The sequence below is a fragment of the Quercus suber genome, unplaced genomic scaffold, assembly GCF_002906115.3.
Source record: "Quercus suber isolate HL8 unplaced genomic scaffold, Cork oak 2.0 scaffold_23, whole genome shotgun sequence".
In the NCBI taxonomy this organism is placed as follows: domain Eukaryota; kingdom Viridiplantae; phylum Streptophyta; class Magnoliopsida; order Fagales; family Fagaceae; genus Quercus; species Quercus suber.
In genome coordinates this window covers 1400389-1417408 of record NW_027069488.1, presented here as the reverse complement: position 1 = coordinate 1417408, position 17020 = coordinate 1400389, and the positions used below count along the sequence as shown (strand labels likewise).

The 17020-nt window shown below is 34.3% G+C and overlaps 1 protein-coding gene across 2 annotated transcripts; it reads left to right on the top strand.

The window, feature by feature from the left end:
- Positions 1 to 12467: 12467 nt before the first annotated feature.
- On the top strand, positions 12468 to 16338 carry LOC136064084 (protein IQ-domain 26-like). 2 transcript variants are annotated; one of them, XM_065765339.1, is made up of 4 exons: positions 12468 to 13253; positions 14020 to 14470; positions 15251 to 15457; positions 15541 to 16338. In XM_065765339.1, exons 2-4 carry the CDS (start codon positions 14054 to 14056, stop codon positions 16126 to 16128), a joined length of 1212 nt encoding a protein of 403 aa, XP_065621411.1. In that variant the 5' UTR covers positions 12468 to 13253; positions 14020 to 14053; the 3' UTR covers positions 16129 to 16338. The 2 variants fall into 2 exon arrangements, with proteins under 2 accessions (XP_065621411.1, XP_065621422.1); XM_065765350.1 differs by lacking the exon at positions 12468 to 13253 and having other exon boundaries at positions 13301 to 14470.
- Positions 16339 to 17020: the final 682 nt, after the last annotated feature.

Genomic DNA, 17020 nt, shown 5'->3' with positions numbered 1-17020 from the left:
AGTGTGTAACTTAAACATAACCCTATATATATATATATATATATTCAAAATTGAATTTTGCTTTTGTTAGCTTTCCATATAAATTAAATTGTTTAGATTTTTGCTGTTATTTTTTCTTTGAACTAATGAGCACATTTTTAATATTATTTCTATTAAGATATTTTGTATGTCAGGATCTTGAACGTAACAAATTGTAATTGAGCTGGACGATCCATTCACCTATCCCCATTCAATTTAGGAGATATTATTGGACTAATTTATTCTTTTATTTTGTGTTGTATTTAGTAGAATTTCACGGATAGTGATTGTGAATTGATATTGAATATGTAATATCCAATAGTGATTTTCAAAATTATATACATAAATAATAGTGAAATGAGAAACTTAGCGTAATCAATATCATGAAAATGCAAGAAAAAACTATTTTAATATCTCCAAATGTCTTAGTCGAATTAATATCCTATATGTTTTATAACTCAAACTAACATTAATAGCACCACTACAATTTATCATCCTTGTGCGTAAACATGAGTTACATACTAATTTGACATAATAAACAAGATCAAATGTTGGCAAATTAGGAATTACCCATCTTATCTAGTCAATACCTATCTTAAAGGATGGTGACCAAAATACTAGATATTTTCACAGCAGAGCCTCGCAGAGATTCAAACGGAATTTAGTTAAGGGACTTCGCAATTCAGTTTGAGATTGGTGTGAAAGGGATGATCAGGTGGCTAGTTTATTTGTTGAGTATTATAAAAATCTTTTTTCATCTTCAAACTTGGTCCAAATGGAAGCAGTCTTGAAGGCAACACATCAGGTTGTGACAGCAAAGATGAATGGGAGTTTGTTGGGTGAATTTTCAAAACTTGAAGTAGATCTTGCCTTCAAAAAAATGTCCCCTCTTAAGGCCTTGGGTCCTAACGGGATGCCCTAAATTTTCTACCAGCACTATTGGGACAAAATTGGAGTGGATGTTTCCTTGGTAGTTCTAACTTGCTTGAACACAGTTTCAAGCACTCATTGCTCGGAGCTTTTTGCTATGGTCTGCTATTCAATCTGGAACAAAAGAAATAAATGCCAAAATAATGAATCAGTTGCCCTATTAGAGAAAATTATGAATTTGGCAGGTCAGTATCTCCAGGATTTTTAGCAGTAACACAGCAAGCATCGGGCACCAAAAGGCTTACAGAAATTTTCTTGGACACCTCCTGCTGCTGGCTCTGTGAAAATAAATTTCGATGGGGCTATGTTTGAAGATCTTAATGCAGCAGGTATTGGCGTTGTGGTTCGCGATTCTTATGGGAAGTTTTGGTAGCCTTGGCCAAGATTATTCCTTTGCCTTCCTCAATACCTGTTCTTGAAACACTTGCAGCTTAAAGAGCAATTCATTTCGTCCAAGAGTTAAGCATGCACAGTTCAGTCTTCGAAGGTGATTCAGAAGTGTCCATCTTTACTATAAAAAATCAATGCTTATCTCATCCATCGTGTGGTCATCTTTTTAAAGACATACTGTCTTTAACTAGTTCTCTTCAAAAATTTTCTTTCTCTCATACATTCCAGCAAAGCAACGCTTTGGCTCATGCTTTAGCCAAGAGAGCGAGACGTTCATTTCCTGAATTAGTTTGGATAGAATCTGTTCCTCTTGATATTTTTAAGGTTTATGTTTCTGACTATTTACCTATCAAATAAAATGCCGCTCATAGCTGTTTTCTCAAAAAAAAAAAAAAAAAAAAAAACTCAAGGTTAATAATTATGAACAATTGTTCATACAAGCTGAAATTTAAAAATTATGATTGAAGTACACTATCTAGTTTGCTAGATATGTTTGAAATGACCATATTTAGAATGTATTATATAGTAATAATTAGGAAACCTCAACATTTAAGTTCAGTCTCATACCTTCTCAAGAAAAAAAGTTTAAAGCTCATACAATCAAAACTAAGAAAAATTAAGCAGGAAGGTTGATGATTTTCCTTTCCTTTTATTCTCTGCCTCACCTAGAAAACTTACCACATTAAAATATCTAACAAAATCAGACATGCACAAAATTGAGAGAGAATGTGGCATTTGAAGATTAATAAGGTTTTGTCTGATCTCTTACAGAGATTCGAGTAGGTGGGGGAGGCCTGAATACAAATCACGAAAGGAACTGGTCAAATAATTTGTGCAATCTCTTGGCCTCAAAAGCAGAATTTAGGTGGAACTTTGGGCTTTTAAAGATGGCCTTCTCTTTTTTGCTAAAGCTTGGCATCGCAAGTCTCATAGGGGAACTTGATGCGTTGAGTGTGGTTCAATTAACAGGTAATTATTCATCTAACCTCTAGTGGAACCTCTACCTACTAATTGTAGGAACTTCTTGAGAGCTAACCCAGACAAGCCGATTGAACATGTGTATTGAAAAGCCAACAAGTGTGTAGACGCACTTGCAATGTTTTATAAATACCTTCTAGTACCAAGGAGTTTTGTGATGGGTGAAGAAACAATTGGCATGGTGAATCTAACAATTGGGAAATGTCCCATTGAACTTAAGGAACAGGGCAAAGTTGTCCATGACTTGGGTCTTTTTTATGCACATAGTGTTTTGTATTAAAATGAGTAGTGGTTAGGTTATGGAAAAAATGATGTTGTGTAATTTTTGGTGAACAGTTTTCAAGGTCACAAGTTAAGTTAGTTGAATATTTGTTAAGGTTCTAACGTCAGGTTGTGGGGTAAGAACAAAGGTTTGTAAGTTTAGGAATGATTATGGTTGAAGTAGGAGAGAACCTTGGACGTACGAATGAAAATTATTGCATAATAGTAAGTTTGGAGATATTCTACAGAGATTCTTGGTTTTTTTTCCCATCAGCTTTAAGCATTTTGAGTTGGTTTTCTAGAGTAAGAATACTAGGGAATAAGGTACAATGCGTGGACAACAAATCTTTGAGCTAAATGGTTGAGTTAGAGGGCTTTAATGGAGATCACAATTAAGTTTTTAGAAGACATATTCTGCAAAATCTGCTTTTGAGGGTTTTTTTTTTTTTTTAGTATGTTATGTGCTTAGTTTTTATTTAATTATTTAAGATTTTATTTTTGTTATTAGGAGTTGGGATAATGAATAGGATAAATTGTTAGCTTAGTATTTAAATAAATCTTATCTACTTGTTGTAGATAAAGATTAGGTTTCTTTTGAATTTAAATGTTAGCTTTATCTTGTAAAGTCATCTATTCATATGGCTTGATGTTGAGTAATAAAGCAAGCTTAAAAATATTATTGAGTGAATATTCACTTTGGAGGTTTAGACTCCCTTAAAGTAGTCTATTTATTTTATCAATTAGGAGGTCTTGCTTTGGGTTTGTAACAATTGGTATCAGAGCCAAGCATGGAGGAACAATTGTTGAAATGCATGGACAAACTGAAAGAGATGCAATCTCTAGCAGTTGAAAGTATCAAAAAAATGCAAGTGATATGCAAGTTCTTGCATTTGGCTAGATATGAAGAAGAGAAGCTAACTAACAAAAATGATGGGCAATGCAAACTTGAAGATGAGAAGGCCATTAGAGCTCCACAAAATCAAATCATTCCACCTTCACACTATTCAAGCATGCAACAACTTTTAATCAGGTTAAAGATAGTTTTGCAGCACCAAATAGCTTTCCACCTTTGCAAATACACGGTTATAACATCCTTTTAAGCCCAAAAAGTGATCCAGTAGGGGAGAACCAACTTGGGAAGATTGACCTCTTATGCAACAATCATTTTCAAATTAAACCCTTGAGGACCTAATTTCAAGGGAGGAGGGATGTTACGTGCTTAGTTTTTATTTAATTATTTAAGATTTTATTTTTGTTACTAGGACTTGGGTAATCAAATAATGAATAGGATAAATTGTTAGTTTAGTATTTGAATAAATCTTATCTACTTATTGTAGATAAAGATTAGGTTTCTTTTGAATTTAAATGTTAGCTTTATCTTGTAAAGTCATCTATTTATATGGCTTGATGTTGATTAATAAAGCAAGCTGAAAAATATTATTATTGAGTGAATATTCACTTTGGAGGTCTAGACTCTATCAAAGTAGTCAATTTATCAATTAGGAGGAACAACGAACAAACTCAATTGGGTCAATTGAGTTTGTAATAGAGTAAGGTTAGATTTTTTTTTTGGAATTGATTGTGGTCTGGTTTTGTGAGATTAAGTGAGCCATAGGCTAGGTAAGAATGAGGAAAGGTACTTTTGATCTCTAGGGTTTCAAAGAATATGTATCTTAGAACTACAATTTTGGTTCTTACCCATATTTTGCTACTAAACTTGCTTATGACAACTTATGGAACTTGCTACAAGGCTGAATTCACTTCCATGATTGCTACCTCAAGCTTGCTATTTCAAAATCAAATAACTTTGATACCAATTGATAAGAGCCCATTGGTTCTTATAGAATTGAGATAGTTTGGGTAGTTCTTCGAGGGAACTAAGGCTTATAAAGTCAGAGAGAGAGAGAGAGAGAGAGAGAAAGAGAGAGAGAGAGAGAGAGAGAGAGAGAGAGAGAGAGAGAGAGAGAGAGAGAGAGAGAGAGAGAGAGAGAGAGTAAAGATCAGAGATAGTATTAGCACAGTATTTTCCAAGATGATTCTTTACAAGTGATCCTAGCATCTTATAAAAAAGCTAGTCCCCTAAATCAGTTATACAATCAATTATGAATTGTTGGATCTAACTACCTATAACTAACTACCATTGCTACAGTAACTACAACTAACAACCATTGCCACATCAGCAATTACCCTAATTAATTTCCAAATCAGGCAAGCTTTGACAGCACAACACACTACACAATTGAAAATCACTGCCTATGATGGAGAACCTGCTGAGTTTTGATAAAGCTGAGCTATTGATAAACTAAACTAATATACACATGCCTTTCCATAAAAAAAATATATAATAATGAATAAATAAATAAATTAGATTTAGATCCCATGTTATTTTTAAGGTATTGCATCCCATTCAATAACCCTTTTTACTTCACCCAAAAAAAAAAAAAAATTCAACTTGTTACTTAAAAAAATAAATAAACATTGATAACTAAACACTGTAATAAATCAAATGAAAAAGCCTTCGTATATCACTTCATCATATGATAATGTTGAACTAGAATTTATTTTTCTTTGAAAAAAAAAATGTTTGAATTTCATGGTTATATTCTATATCTTCCAATGTGAAGCTCAATATTATTGGAAGTGCAAAGAACATTCACAACTGGAAATTATATCTTATTATATTTTACTATCTCAAAAAGCTATTTTATCAATTATATCATACAATTTTACAATACACCTAACAATCCTAACTCTATATTTTTTGCTACTTTATTTAAATTTTATTTTTTTATTTTTATTTTTTACTATTTCTCTCTTACCACCAAACAACTGCCAAACAACCATAACAACACAGTGGACACACTGCCACCCCCCATATATCCTAGCAGCACCACCGGATCATCAAACCAAAAGCAAAACCACTAACAGAGCCACCATCAAAACCAACAACAGAGCCACACACACAACTCCATGCCGATTTTCCACATGTCGATTTCCACCACACCGAACAACAATCTCCACACCACAACCCACCTGACCTACGCCAAACAAAACCCACCACCTAAACCACGTCACCAAATAAACCCACCACCGATCTGCCATGATTTCCACCACTAACCCACTTGATCTTCACCCACAAACACAACAAATACCCACCAATGCAAGACCCACCACCACCACAAGATTTAACACCACCAAACACAGCATATAGTACTCACCACCACAGCCACGGCAAGATCAACCTCCACCTGGTCTATAAGCATTACGCAGCTTAGAAGAATTTTGGCACTAGATCGAAGAGAGAGGCTGATAGTTTGGGGTTGGAAAGACTAACCACTAGTCACGATCCTCCATGAACAACCCATCAACACACCTCCATGCCATGCTGATCACTGTGAAAGACCCGTCAACCACCGTGAGAGAGAGACCCATCAACCATGCCCATCGCCAACCTCCATGCCACGCCACGCCACCACCAGACCATGCTTCCACCAAGCCCACGCCAAAAAAAACCACCACCGTGAGAGAGAGACTTGGATTGTTAAGAGAAAGAAGAGATACATTGCAATACTGTAGTAGTATTGCAAATTTTTTTAGGACACCATACCAATACAAGGCCAAATGTTGGAGTCTTTTAGTACTTTAATGCTAAAATTTGCTTACATATGCCATTTGCAAGGCCAATTGTGAATGTCTAAAAGGACCCCGTTCTTGCGAGATCATAACAAAAATTAGATAATTGGTTTTTATTTACATCTGAGAATCACAATTCAAAACTAATTGTCCAAGCAAAACTTACAAGTCAAAACTAATTGTCTAAGCAAAACTTTAAGCCATTTGTAAAGGTCTCCAATTAGCCTATTTTGAGGGCTATTGGGGATATCATTTTGGTATTATTATATTGTTTTGATTGTTCTCCATTATCTCTAGATCTTGGTTTGTGACTATACAAAGACCCGTTTGCAAGACTTTGGCAAGTATGGCTCAAGCACATCTACCATGAAGCTAATATTTGTATAGACGCATGAATTTTTATTTTTTATTTTATAATAAGAGTGTCCAAACCTCTGAGTATTTGACTATTCTCTTGGGCATGTATAGTCCCCCATCCCACACACACCAATTAATTAAAAGTAGGAATCTCTTGGAGGTGGCCTCATGAACGGAGCCATGGTTGGACCCCCTCTCCCTATTTTTTTTTTAATAAATATTATTATATATGGGTACTAATTTGGGCAATTTTGTTTTGTAAAATTATGCTTTTGCCTCTTAACAATATCATTGATTCTTTTAACAGTATTATTATAGTCACAAATTTTTCTACAACATTTTTCAAACTGCTAAAGTAACAAATTTTTATTGATTTGCATTTGGGCCCTTACATTATTTTATTACTTACCAATAAACACTCATCACATTAGTAATTTGTAAAAAACTTTTGTAACTTTAGCATTTTCCTCATTTTAAAGACTATAAAAAAAGTTATAAATCTAAACTCTAAAACAAAATATACAAGCCCAAAAATATTAGTTTAATAACAAAAATTACGAATAGCAAAACTAAAAAAGTTAAGCCTAGTCAACCAATTTGATAAAAAACAAACAACCTGGTTCTTTAAAAAATTTTGAACAAAATAATTTTTTTTTTACCTAGCAGTGCACAAGTCAAATACCAAAAAATAAAAAAAAAAAAAAAAAAAAAGAACCTCCAAGGCTAAGTAGCAGCACAGTCAAAGGTTGAAATTATTGCATATAATCCATAGCAAAGCCACTACTCCTAACTCTAAGTTTTAGCACCGTCCTAAGGTGCCCCAAGATCCTGACAAGATGAATTCTTTGGAGGTGACCCCAAGACGTGGAGGCTGTGATTCAAGACCTATTACACTTATTTTCTTCTTAAATAAAGTTGATATACTTCCTATCAAAATAATAATAATAATAATAACAAACAAACAAACTAGCGGGGAAGTGGTTTATCTTTCTTTTATTTATTTATTTATTATAAAGAAATAAGCGGTTTATCTTGTTTGCCTCTCTCTCTTTTTTTCTTTTTCTTTTTTTATGGAAGAAAACTAAAGTTCAGCAGGAAAAAAAAGAAGAAAAAAAATTAAAGACTCACGGTCTCGCAATTTATAAATTGATCCGTAAACTTAGATAAATAAAATGATAAAAGCCCAAAAGCAAATAACAAAAGAGGTCCATAGAGAATGAGGCAATCTGGCAATGAGCCCAACTCTTTGTCAAAACTCAAAAGCATCGGTTATAGATGCTAGACACCATGCATCCAAACAAGGGCACATCCCCCCATGCGGACTTTTCTTGGTTTCAAATTTTGCATTATATTTTGTTACTCGATACTCAATAATAGTCAATACTCATTGTAATGCCTATAAAAAAAAAACCTTTTATCAATAACAATTTAATAAATCACCACTTTTAGTTCCCTATAAAGAGTATGTATAGGAAGAGATTTCTTTAAAAAAATAAATCACAAAATCTTACTTCTACTAAAGAAAGTAAACCAACATAACTAGATAAAGACAAACAACATAAGATCCTAATTTTTTCCTAAAAAAAAAAAACATAAGATCCTAAATCAACTAGAAAAGGGAAATAAAATCATAATTCAATTAGGAAATAGGAAAGAACATTAATCACAAAAGTGATTTTTTGCCCAATCAATTAATTTGAATCATTCTCAAAAAAAAAAAATTTAATTTGAATCATGTTAACAGTTGAGAAAAAGATTGTGTCCCTAACATTAATTTCTCTCTCTCTCTCTCTCTCTATATATATATATTTGACTGATATATGTGTGTGTATTATTTTTTGGCTGCAATTTTTGTTTTCTGTGCTGTAATGTTTCCTTTTGTCATATATACAAACTTGAGAATTTAGAAACAGTAGGTTTGATAATTTTCAAGGACTGGGGCCTAGGCACAGAATAGATCCAAATTTTAGAGTGAGAGAATGATTTTGTACAGTGGACCAGCCGGGCTAGCCTGAATTCTTTACGGATGCATTTGGGATTTACTAGGCCCAAGCCTTGTTGGTGACCCAACTCATGCCTGGTCACTCTCAAAGTCACAACACACATAAATAAAAATATGAGTAGTAACCCTGGGCCTGGGCCCACAGTAAAAGAGGTCTTTTCGACTTTTGGGACTAAAGGACTATGCTATGCCAACATGGAAATGGTCCTAATTATGGATTAATGCCAAGTTATTATGTGGGTCCAATTACCCTACTTGCACTCAAATATCAATGTTTTAGGGCATTAAAATCCAAGTTCCCAAATAGTAATTCGGACCCAATCTGTCAAGATTAGGACAATTTGGTGGAGTGGTCCATTTGGAAATGAAAACGAACGCATATTTGAGAACTATTTTTTGGGAGGTCAATTCTAGTTTAATTTCTTGGAGGACCCATTAGGAATGGTGCTTACTATGCATATTTAAGATGTAAGGCCGTTTGGTTGAGGATTTGGATATGAAAAAACAAATGAATCTTTGAGAACTATTTTGGTAGGTCAAAATTAATTTCATTTCTATGAGAACCACAGGGAATAGTGGTTACCTCTAGCTATCGTATCCAATGTTGGAGTTGTGATGATAGAAATTGTTGATACTTGTCTCAAAACTTTTTTTTTTAAATAATTAATTTACATAACATGCTTTCATGGGCCCTTTTTATTAAATAGTACATTTTTAAAAATTATTTGCTAAAATAATAATGTTGTAAAATTATTTTGCATATAGGATTCAATAATTTCTAATCTCTAAATAGGATTCCATTTCTATTTGTTTCGTTCAAGCATTGAACTAGTCCATTCAGCATGTGTCCTACTCAGTCATCATGCTGATTGAATGTGAATCCAAGTGTATTTGTTTTTAGAAAAAATGAGTCTCGTTGTTTTAAGGGAGACTCTTATTTAAAAAAGACGTTTCTAAGTTATCATTAGCCATGTCAACATGATGTGGATTTCATCTCTTGGATATTAAGTTTAAAACAATGCTATTTACCAAATAATTTTTAAAATAGCAGTATTTAACTATTTGGATAAGAAAATGGCTTGCTTTATGTTATTATTCTCATACATTCAGTAATGTTTTGTTTTCTTACGTACAATTAAGCCAACCAAAAACTTGAAAATCACTGTATCCAAAAAAAAAAAAAAAAACTTGAACACACTTGCCTGAATCTGTCTATAATATAGAAGTCATATACGAGCACAAATGATAATGCCTAAAACCATAAACGAAAACTTTCAAACAATTTATTGTTAAACTTTCTCTTTCCATTTTTAAACTTACTTGGGAAAAATTCAAATCAATTAGAAAAAGGTATAAAAATTTAGAAAAACTTCCAGTAACAAATATACTGTGGAAACAAATATTCACTTTGGTTAGGATTTCATTTATTTTTGAATTACTTTTAGATAAGGTAACATTTGAAACTGATAGGATTTGCTTCATGACGACTACTCTTTACTCTTTAGTAGAGCTGTTCATAGGTTGGGCTGCGACGGTTTTGGACCCAACTCGGACTCGACTTGCCGGCGTCGAGCAGAGGGGTAAAGGAACTCAAAACCGACCGTCAGAAAAATCAGTCGGTTTGGTTTCCGGTGATGGTTAGCGTCAGTCGGGCCGGGTCGATTGCCGGAATTAAAAAAGGCATTGAAATCTGGAAAAAAAAGAAAAAGAAAAGAGTCGCCGGAAACTGGAAAAATCTTACCGGCAACTGGATTTTTTTTATGAAATCTGCATTTTTTTTGGTTAGAAGTTGCTGGAATTTGGCCGAATTTGGCTAAATCCCACCAGATCTAGCCGAATCTGGTCAAGATCTCGCTAGATCTGGTTGAAATCTCGCCGAATCTAGATTGTTTTTGCAAATTTGACTAGATTTTTTTGTAGCTTTAGTCGGGTTCGGGTTGCTTGGGTTTTGGAGATGCAAACCTGCCACTCAAACCGCCGGTGTCGGTTTTTGAGAATGGAAATCCGTCGCCGACCGACTGGACCTTCGGTTTGGGCTGGAATCGGGTCGGCGTCGGGCGGTTTGGCCGAGTTGTCGGGTTTTGGTCGGGTCTGGACAACCCTACTCTTTAGTTTCAAGTTTAGAGACTAATGAATTTATTTTGTGATGTAGGTGAGATTCACCTACATGACAATATTTTAAGACTCCGGCCAGACCGTCTTCCTCTATTCTTCTTCAAAACTCCAGATCATCTTAGAAACTCGAGCTCTATCTTAGAACTTGAGTTTTGGACACTCGAGATACTAGTTTGCTGAATGGTTTTGTAGACTAAACAACTAACTAAAATATTACAAAAATGATGCTAAATGCAAAAAAAAAGGAAAAAAAAAAAAAGAGTAGTCCTTGTTCCAATCCCTCATTCACATTCTATTATTTTTTCCCACCCTTGAATAGTCTATTAACTTAAATTTTCCTCAATTATTTTAAAAGGTGATTCTGAGAATATCATCAAAGTTCTTTACACTAAAGATGAATCCTTCTTATTATAAGGTCACCTTGTAGCTAGGATAAGATATTGTTAGGATCTTTCTGTTTGCTTCATTTTTCACTTTTTCTCATATTTGTAGACAATGAAATTTTGTAACTCATTATCTTACTAGATATGTTATCGGTCTTAGTATATGAATGAAGAATATTCCTTCACAATTAAATTTTATTCCCTTAGCCAATTATGGTTAATCGTTTCTAATAAAATGGTACTTTTTTTCAAAAAAAGAAAAAAAGAATAGCCTATTAACTTTATCAAAATGCCCAACTAGAAAACATAAAATTAGCAAAATGGCAAATTTCAACTAACATTGTAGAAAAATAATGACAACAATGTCTTCTGGTTTTCCCGCATTGTAATTAAGCCGTTACAAGTTAAAGGATTTGAAGTTGAATTGACACATTCCAGGGAAAATGTTCGACCTATAGTCACCCAATCCATAGGTCAAATAACCTACACCATTAGCTTACCTTCCTAGCCATCACTGTCATAAACTCATACCACAATAATGTTAAACAACGTCTTGATTTTAAAAAAAAAGGAAAAAAAAAAAAAGAGTAGTCCTTGTTCCAATCCCTCATTCACATTCTATTATTTTTTCCCACCCTTGAATAGTCTATTAACTTAAATTTTCCTCAATTATTTTAAAAGGTGATTCTGAGAATATCATCAAAGTTCTTTACACTAAAGATGAATCCTTCTTATTATAAGGTCACCTTGTAGCTAGGATAAGATATTGTTAGGATCTTTCTGTTTGCTTCATTTTTCACTTTTTCTCATATTTGTAGACAATGAAATTTTGTAACTCATTATCTTACTAGATATGTTATCGGTCTTAGTATATGAATGAAGAATATTCCTTCACAATTAAATTTTATTCCCTTAGCCAATTATGGTTAATCGTTTCTAATAAAATGGTACTTTTTTTCAAAAAAAGAAAAAAAGAATAGCCTATTAACTTTATCAAAATGCCCAACTAGAAAACATAAAATTAGCAAAATGGCAAATTTCAACTAACATTGTAGAAAAATAATGACAACAATGTCTTCTGGTTTTCCCGCATTGTAATTAAGCCGTTACAAGTTAAAGGATTTGAAGTTGAATTGACACATTCCAGGGAAAATGTTCGACCTATAGTCACCCAATCCATAGGTCAAATAACCTACACCATTAGCTTACCTTCCTAGCCATCACTGTCATAAACTCATACCACAATAATGTTAAACAACGTCTTGATTTCAAAATTTTAAAAATATATAAATAAATAAATCAAATCACATCAAATCCCTTTCATATCAGCTAATCAACCACTGTCAATGAAACATTTATCATTTCTACTATACAATTAGTACCATCAATATTAGTTTTGATAACCAAAATTTTGGGTATCCCGAGAATTATGAAAATGAAAACCCAACATTTATTATTAATGCTTTTATTTCTATAAAACTCAATTTTGATCTTATTTCAATTACAAGACCCCATTAGTGACAGAAACTTTTTTGAACCCAAAAGGCATACTGATTCAGAGATTTTGCAGCAGAAACAATATGGCAGATAGATTCGAGATATAGGAATCGTGATGGAAGTGGAAGGTACAGTCGGAAAAAATTTTCTGGGAATCTTACACTATGAGTGATACGGAGACTGAAAGATCTTCTCTAACCCAAGAAAGAAAGCGAAGTCTCAGCCTTTTTTGTGGCTCTTTGTTTGGGACAAAGAGAAACTATAGAAAATAGCTCTTTTAGCGGGTATAATAAACTTAAATGGCTGTTCAGTGTACTCGTACAACATAAAAAAGACAGGAGGGAGAGATCAGAGTGAGAAAATTATGGCTTTGAAAGTGTCATTGATATAGGAGCTGTAGAAGATATAGCAAAGAGTCAGAGAGACAGAGAGAGAGGAAAAACACTCAAAAGGGGTTTTGAAAGTGAAGCATAAAATACTGAAAGATTCACGGGATTGTCAGTGAGTATCTTTCATTTGGGGTAGTACACGTTGCTCCAGAAAAGCAAAGAGAAAGAGAGAGAAAATAAGAGAAAAATTTTCTTTTTCTTTCTTTGAGAGAGAGAAAAGGGAGCTGGGTTGTGCTTTTTGTAGTTTTAGACTAGTGGGGCTGTGAATTCGGCGCTGTTTTTGAATTTGAGAAGGTGGAGGTGAGTTTGTTTATGTGTGTTTTTTAATTTTATTTTTCTTTCTCTGTTTATTACTTTCTTTCCAATAAGGTTTCACTTTTTATGCCTTTTGTCTGTAATTCTTGTTTGTTTACATGGGGTTAGTTTTTGAAGATGTATATTTTAATGGGTTTGCGCTCTCTGTATCTTTCTGGGACATCTTTTTGTCTTGTAATGCAGTTCTTCACGAGGTGGTGTCAGAATTTCTTTTCAAATTAAAAAAAAAAAATCCAATCTTCATCTAAGCTATTTTTAAGGTTTGGATACTTTTTGTTTGTTAATCTTATGCTCCTCACTTTGCTCAGTGCTCACATCACTTCTCTGCTTGAAATCTGTAAAGATAAGATCTTACATATTGTTTCTTCTTAATAAACAACACCTGGGTTTTGGTCATAGACCCATAGGTTTTGAAATATTTTTAGTCTCTCCCACTTAAAAGTCTTTTTTTTTTTTAATGTCTTAGATAGGTACCTCCTCTTCTATTAGCTTCTATCTCATTGAAGGGATTGTTTTTAGGGGATAGAATTTTCTCAATAAGTACCACATATGACATAGGTTATAGCGTTTGTTCTTTCTCTAGGATTTGTTGGGTCTTTGTTTTTCTCTCTCTAGTTTTCAGTTCAAATTCTTGAGAGGGAAAAAAATGGGGGCTTGGTAGTTGTGAGGGTGTTTCCCTCAATAAATTTAACTTGGGTCTTTGACTTTGCTTCTTTCTCACTCTTTTGTCTATTTATTTATCTCTCTCTAGTTTGTCACTCTAAAGCAATAGAGATAGAGCAAATATGGGAAAAGCTGCAAGGTGGTTTAAGGGCTTGTTGGGGATGAAGAAGGAGAAGAATCTTGTGGAGAATTCAGGTCCAATTTCTGGGGAGAAGAAAGAGAAGAAAAGGTGGAGTTTTGGCAAGTCAGTAAAGGACTCCAGAACAGTTGGTCAATCTCCAGTGAGCAATGCAGCTAATATGCCAGCCACTGATGCTGCTTGGCTCAGATCCTACATTGCTGAGACAGAGAAGGAGCAGAACAAGCACGCAATTGCGGTGGCTGCCGCCACGGCAGCTGCTGCTGATGCTGCCGTGGCTGCAGCGCAAGCGGCGGTGGCGGTTGTGAGGCTGACAAGCAATGGGAGGGGAACTATGTTCGGTGGTGGGAGGGAGAGGTGGGGTGCTGTGAAGATTCAGACTGTTTTTAGAGGCTATTTGGTAAGTGGGTTTTCAATTTTGTTGATTTTTCTTATTCCTTGTTGCTTCATATTTGATCTGAGAAGTTAATTGGCTTAAAATCAGTATACAAACATACTGTGACTGTTCTCTTGTTTGGTTTTCTGTTTTTGTTTTTTTTGAGATTGTGATGAAATGTTTCTAGACATGTCTGTTGCAGTCTCACACACATCTTTGCTGTAACTAATGTTTGGTTGGTCTAACGGAAGTACTTTTCTTAATTCTTACGTTTATGTCTGCTTTCAAAAGCTGGATAACTAGTTTCAAAATGCCAATGGAACAGTACATGTGTTTTTGGGTCAATAAGATTGTACATTTGTGTCTCACATTATTGTTGACTTGACTAATCATTCAGTTTTTCTTCAACCTTTTCTCTTTTGGGCCCCTACGTTTTTTTTGAATCTTAAAATTTGAAATTTGAAAGTATGTTTCTCCGATTTGCGTCATTTTTGGGTCTTCATGCTGCTTTTCATGAGTAAATTTTGGGGTCTATTCCTTTGATGATTATCTTTTGGTGGTTCTAATATGGGCCTTCCTGCTTTTGGTAGTACTGTGTATTTGGAGTTGCTTTTTTATGTTCTACATGAAGTCCTTGGGCTACTACATAAATGTTGCTCTAATTTTTAGGTGCCTTTTCCCATTTACAAAGCTATCTCTATGTATGAAAATGTGGCATTATGTATGAAATCACCCACATGTTGCACTTTATACTGCTACAGAATTTTTTGTAATCTTTTTCTGAAAATTTTGGTCCAATGTCAGGCCCGAAAAGCACTTCGAGCACTAAAAGGACTGGTTAAGTTACAAGCTCTTGTTAGAGGCTATCTTGTCCGAAAACGGGCTACTGCAACTCTTCATAGTATGCAAGCTCTTATAAGAGCACAGACTGCCGTTCGATCACAGCGTGCTCGTCGTTCTCTCAACAAAGAGAACAGATTTCATCATGAGATTCGACCAAGAATGTCCGTGGTAAGAATCTGCTCCTCATAATTGGTCATATTTTCTATGTGGTCTAAGAGTTGGTCTAATTGAAATGTGTTTATGATTTTCAGGAAAGATTTGATGAAACAAGAAGTGAATTTCATAGTAAGAGGCTGTCTGCATCTTATGAAGCTTCAATGAATGCCTTTGATGACAGCCCAAAAATTGTCGAAATTGATACATACAAACCCAGACCAAGGTCTAGACGAATCAACAATGTGTTATCTGAATGTGGTGAAGACCTGCCTTATCAAACAATCTCATCGCCTCTCCCATGTCCAATTCCTCCTCGTATATCCATACCTGATTGCCGAAACCTTCAAGACTTTGAATGGTACTTCACTGGTGAAGAATGTAAGTTCCCTACTGCTCAAAGCACTCCAAGGTTTGGTAATTCATTGCAGTCCAATGCCCCAACTACACCGGCCAAGAGCGTTTGCGGAGACAGCTTCTTTAGGTCTTACTTGAACTACCCTAACTATATGGCAAGCACACAATCTTTTAAGGCCAAGTTGAGGTCTCACAGTGCCCCGAAGCAAAGACCAGAACCAGGGCAAAAGAAGAGGCTCTCATTGAATGAAATTCTGGCAGCAAGAAATAGCATCAGCAGTGTTAGAATGCAGCGGTCTCCGTCCCTAGTTGAAGAAGAAGATTTTTGACAAATTGTTATCAAGAGGTCCTCTGTGTTTGTTAGAGAGAACCAGTAAAGGATTTCAGTTTTAAATGATTCTCTAAGCTTGATTTACCACTTTTAGTATCAACAGCAAATAGGATAGAGAGCATAGAGTCTTATGTAAATTCTTCTAAAACAGTTCTTATTGAATCATGCCTTATGGAAATTAAATAGCTTTTATTTTTATTTTTTATAATGTTTTCGATTTCTTCTGGATCTGAAAATAAAAAGATGGGTTGAATTTTTTATGTCTTAAAAAAAAAAACTTAGATTGAATAATGCGAGAATGAGATTGCCTTTGTAGCATATTACATGTCTGAAGATTGAGCAACTTCTGTTTATTTAGAATATCTGTTTGGACAATGACAAGCAAGAGGAGCTGCAAGGTTCCTTGATTCCCATTTATCTCACAGTATATGGGATCTATACTTAGGAGGATCCAAGAAATCTATGAAGTTTGGTTAAGATCTTATATCTCAACTGACACCTACTAATGTCTTCAACAGAGACGATAACTCCTTAAACTTTTCAATAGTTGAACTTTTGCTAGTTAACAACTTAACATTTTCAATTAATAAATGGATGACTCTAAATTCTTCATATTACTTATGTCACCTTTTTAAATTGGTTATCTTTTTATACTAGAAATTCTAGATCCATCTTATGTAGATCCCATATATTCTAAGAGGGTGGTTCTATAAACTGAAGCAGGAGTGCAATTTAGTTCTTCACCAATGTATTTAAGGGAAAAAAAACAAATAATGCAGAAATGGGAAAGAGATTGCCTCTAATAAAGAATTGGAGGCCTTGTTGTACCACATAGTATGGCCAAGCCATTTCTGAAAGTTTTAAATTTTCTAGCACAACTTCTCAGTTAG

Bases quoted from the DNA above. Each gene is read 5' to 3' on its own strand.
- LOC136064084 (XM_065765339.1), top strand. From the start codon at position 14,054: ATGGGAAAAGCTGCAAGGTGGTTTAAGGGCTTGTTGGGGATGAAGAAG. The intron at 14,471-15,250 runs GTAAGTGGGTTT...GTCCAATGTCAG, and splicing joins CTGTTTTTAGAGGCTATTTG to GCCCGAAAAGCACTTCGAGC. The intron at 15,458-15,540 runs GTAAGAATCTGC...TATGATTTTCAG, and splicing joins TTCGACCAAGAATGTCCGTG to GAAAGATTTGATGAAACAAG.